General features: G+C 30.8%; 1 protein-coding gene across 1 annotated transcript in view; it reads right to left on the bottom strand.

Annotated features, from left to right (window-relative positions):
* Positions 1-111: 111 nt before the first annotated feature.
* The window catches only part of LOC109586896 (uncharacterized), a 4,977-nt gene continuing 1,846 nt past the window's right edge, over positions 112-3,242 (bottom strand). Inside the window, exons 8-20 of the mRNA XM_020003127.1 lie at positions 2,462-2,633; positions 2,239-2,416; positions 2,164-2,186; positions 2,086-2,117; positions 1,905-2,039; positions 1,672-1,856; positions 1,299-1,618; positions 1,028-1,251; positions 762-974; positions 538-715; positions 459-490; positions 374-406; positions 112-121 (exon numbers count right to left, since the gene is read on the bottom strand). Coding sequence (XP_019858686.1) covers positions 112-121; positions 374-406; positions 459-490; positions 538-715; positions 762-974; positions 1,028-1,251; positions 1,299-1,618; positions 1,672-1,856; positions 1,905-2,039; positions 2,086-2,117; positions 2,164-2,186; positions 2,239-2,416; positions 2,462-2,633 — 1,735 coding nt within the window. The remainder of the gene's footprint in view (positions 122-373; positions 407-458; positions 491-537; positions 716-761; positions 975-1,027; positions 1,252-1,298; positions 1,619-1,671; positions 1,857-1,904; positions 2,040-2,085; positions 2,118-2,163; positions 2,187-2,238; positions 2,417-2,461; positions 2,634-3,242) is intronic.

The raw sequence follows: 3,242 nt of genomic DNA, 5'->3' as shown, positions 1-3,242 counted from the left end.
ATGATAACTTTTAAAAAGTACACATGTAATTTACTTTCTTAACACGCCCATGAATTAAATTTTCTATGGTTGTCTTCAATTCTTCAGAATCCTCATCACATTTAATAAAATTCAACCAAAACTATGATAATACATAATGCAAAGGAGGGGTTATCTTTTACAAACTTTGTGTTCCTTTTCTGATTGATCACAATGGTTTCCACCAAAGCATTGACTTTCCATGTAAATACATGCTAATTTTTGTAATAAATCATTAAATATGCTTAGAGCTTGATGTGATTCAGAAAGTGTCAACATAGTTTTAATGCAAACAGTTATTAAAGATATCGAACTTTTTTGAATTTTGCCTTTTAAAGACACAACCAAAACTGACAACGCTTCTGTTGCACCAGAGCAAGCATGTCCACTAAAGCGAATAAGGTCATAAATAACTAATTTAATGACAAATAAAATTGTACCTCTTAACTTCTTTCAAAAGCTTTTCAATGTTCTACAACAATTACAATATTTCATGACTAAATTAGATGATTAGAATACTTTTTCATCTGTGCTTTTCATCTCCATGCTAATTCCAATAAGGATTATTGGTAGTGAAACATAATTAAGTAAAACAGGATACTGTGCAGGAGGACAAATGACAAACAAAACAGCTTGAAGCTTAGCATCTCCTTCTAAATCTGAAGAGTTTAACTTCGCCAATATGTTTTGAATTATACTAATGAAAACAAAATAAGCTACAGAAAGGACATGGTTTATATTACCATGCTTTTTTGGAGTAAAGATACTCATAACTCTTTATTAATTCTTTGATAGTATCTGGTTTTACATCCAGTTCAACAAATGGCTCTGTAGGGTGATGGCCAACAAACCAATGATATAATGGCAATGCTTTCAAAAACAATGCCAATGAAACATCAGATTTAGGAAATAGCAAACATTTCCCAATTGCCAAAAAGATTTCTGCTATCAACTTTCTAATCATAAAGTATGGTTAATAATAATAATAATATTACATTTAAAGACTGACTTTATTAAATCCAAGTGTTGAAACTTAATTATGATGTCATACTGAGAACATTTGTTTAATGAATCACCATCATACGTCACTTGTAATGATGACAATATAGTATCAATGAAGTCTCCGGATAATGACTTCAAATGATGAGTCAAAAAGTGGCACAGTACTATATACTGAAGAATGCATTGAGGTTTTGGATTTCTTAAAAGTTTATCACTTTCCGTAATTAAAATCTAAAAAAATAAGTCATTAAGAATAAGAAATATGGCTACTTTCTTACCCTTCCAAAAGAAGTTTCTCCAGTAACAGTTAAAACTTTCAAATAATTTTCTTTGTGGTAAATGTTTACTTTTTTAGAAGACATTAAGGAGTCATACACTCTTGTAAGCTTTGAGTAGAATGCATTTACATCATCATGAGAAAGTTGTTTTTGAGTGAAATATGCACTTAGATATAATATAAAACATATCTCTCCTTCCTTCTTTCTGTCAGGTTCCTTAAAAATAGTACTACTGAACCATCTTTGATAAAAAGCTTTTAACTGTTGAGGATAAACAGGTGGATCATATATAAAGTATGAATTTTCACATATGTCGCCTTCTAAGTTACAAAAATTCAAAATTATATGCATTCAATAATATAATTTAACATACGAGTAGGAAGTGTATGCACTCGAAAGCAGGAATTGCAATCATCACTCTTAGCTTCATGCATATAGAGTAGCTCTTCAAGGTTAACATTGGGGTTGAAAACCCAATACTTATAATAAATTTTTCTTCCTAAATACTTTTTATGAAACATAACTTTCGCTGTCATTACAGCACATTTCTCTTTCAACCTATAAAGTATAAATTTAATCTACATGCATGATGAATGGTTATCTTACTCAGCCAAAACAAAATTACTGGAGCTAATTTGATCAGTATTATAAAAATGCAAGGCAACTCTGAAGTTCTCATCAGTAAAATTCCAGTTTTCAAAATTCAAGAGAACAAAAAAATGAACATCAAAGTATTCTTTTCTATAAACTGACATAAAAGATATTACATAATAATACAATTCTAAACCTATCAGACTGAATATGACCTTGAAGCTGCCTCTGTTACCAAATAAAAATAAATATTTTTTGATAAATAACATTATACCTGTGATTGCAGAAACATCTCCTCTAAAAAGTGAATAATGCTTATTAAAAATCATATGTGATACAATAATTTTACCTTCTAAAATACTTCTTACACCTTTAAGTAAATTCTGAATGATTGGCACCAAATCTGCCTGTTGCTTAGTATAAAGAGCTTCAAAAAATAATGAAAGGTCTTGAGAAAATTTCAAGTCACTAGCTAACATTATCAAGCCATCAGAAACATCAGAGCAAGCTTTAAAAACAAAATTGGCCTATATAAAAACTATAATGAGTGGATACATTAAAAAATTGCAAACCTCATCAATTGCATCCTGAGTCAACGAAATCACACCAATTTGTGGCAACAGTGATGAGACAGATTGAAGGTCTTGAATAGAATGTTTACACAATGAAATGATATCACATTTTTTATTCGGATTTGCAGTATAAAGGGAATAAAATCTTCTCTTGGCCATAAAAAAATCCTTTCTGTTTAAAAATTTATAGTAATTTATACATCACATAAAAATACCAAAGATATTATACACAGAACAGGATTGGAAACAGGATCACGTGAGTGCATTATGCATTGAAAGCATCCTAGTTTGCCAGGAACTGGTAAATTAAGATTGACCGTAATGGAGATCTGCTAAAAATACTTTGTGAGACTCTAGCAACTACATCGGATGACAAAGCAGGCTAGTGGGAGCCTCAATGACAACCTTTTAAGGGTCTTTAGTGAAATAAGGCATTTATTAGTGCTTATATGCATGTTTTAGGAAGTTATGGTGTGCCAAAATAGATATCTTAAAGGGTAACTAAACTTCATTTTTCTTTTTTTCAATAATCAAGTCATAGTATCTATACAACAAAAGAACAACAGTCATGCACTTATTTCCATCAAAAAGTCTTTCACTTGCAAGATAATGCACTTTACATTTCATCTTTTTTTGCTGACAGCCATCTTCTTCCTGTTTAAGCAACAATGCGGGGGCGTGCAATTTGTGATGTCATCAGATGAACTGATGGCAGTTCCTTGCATCTCTTTTATGCAGAATAGATGTGTTATAATAGCTGCAATAATACAAAACAAGGGCA

Source organism: Amphimedon queenslandica, unplaced genomic scaffold (assembly GCF_000090795.2).
Source record: "Amphimedon queenslandica unplaced genomic scaffold, v1.1 AMPQUscaffold_12751, whole genome shotgun sequence".
Lineage (NCBI taxonomy): Eukaryota > Metazoa > Porifera > Demospongiae > Haplosclerida > Niphatidae > Amphimedon > Amphimedon queenslandica.
This window is presented reverse-complemented; position numbering and strand designations above follow the sequence as displayed.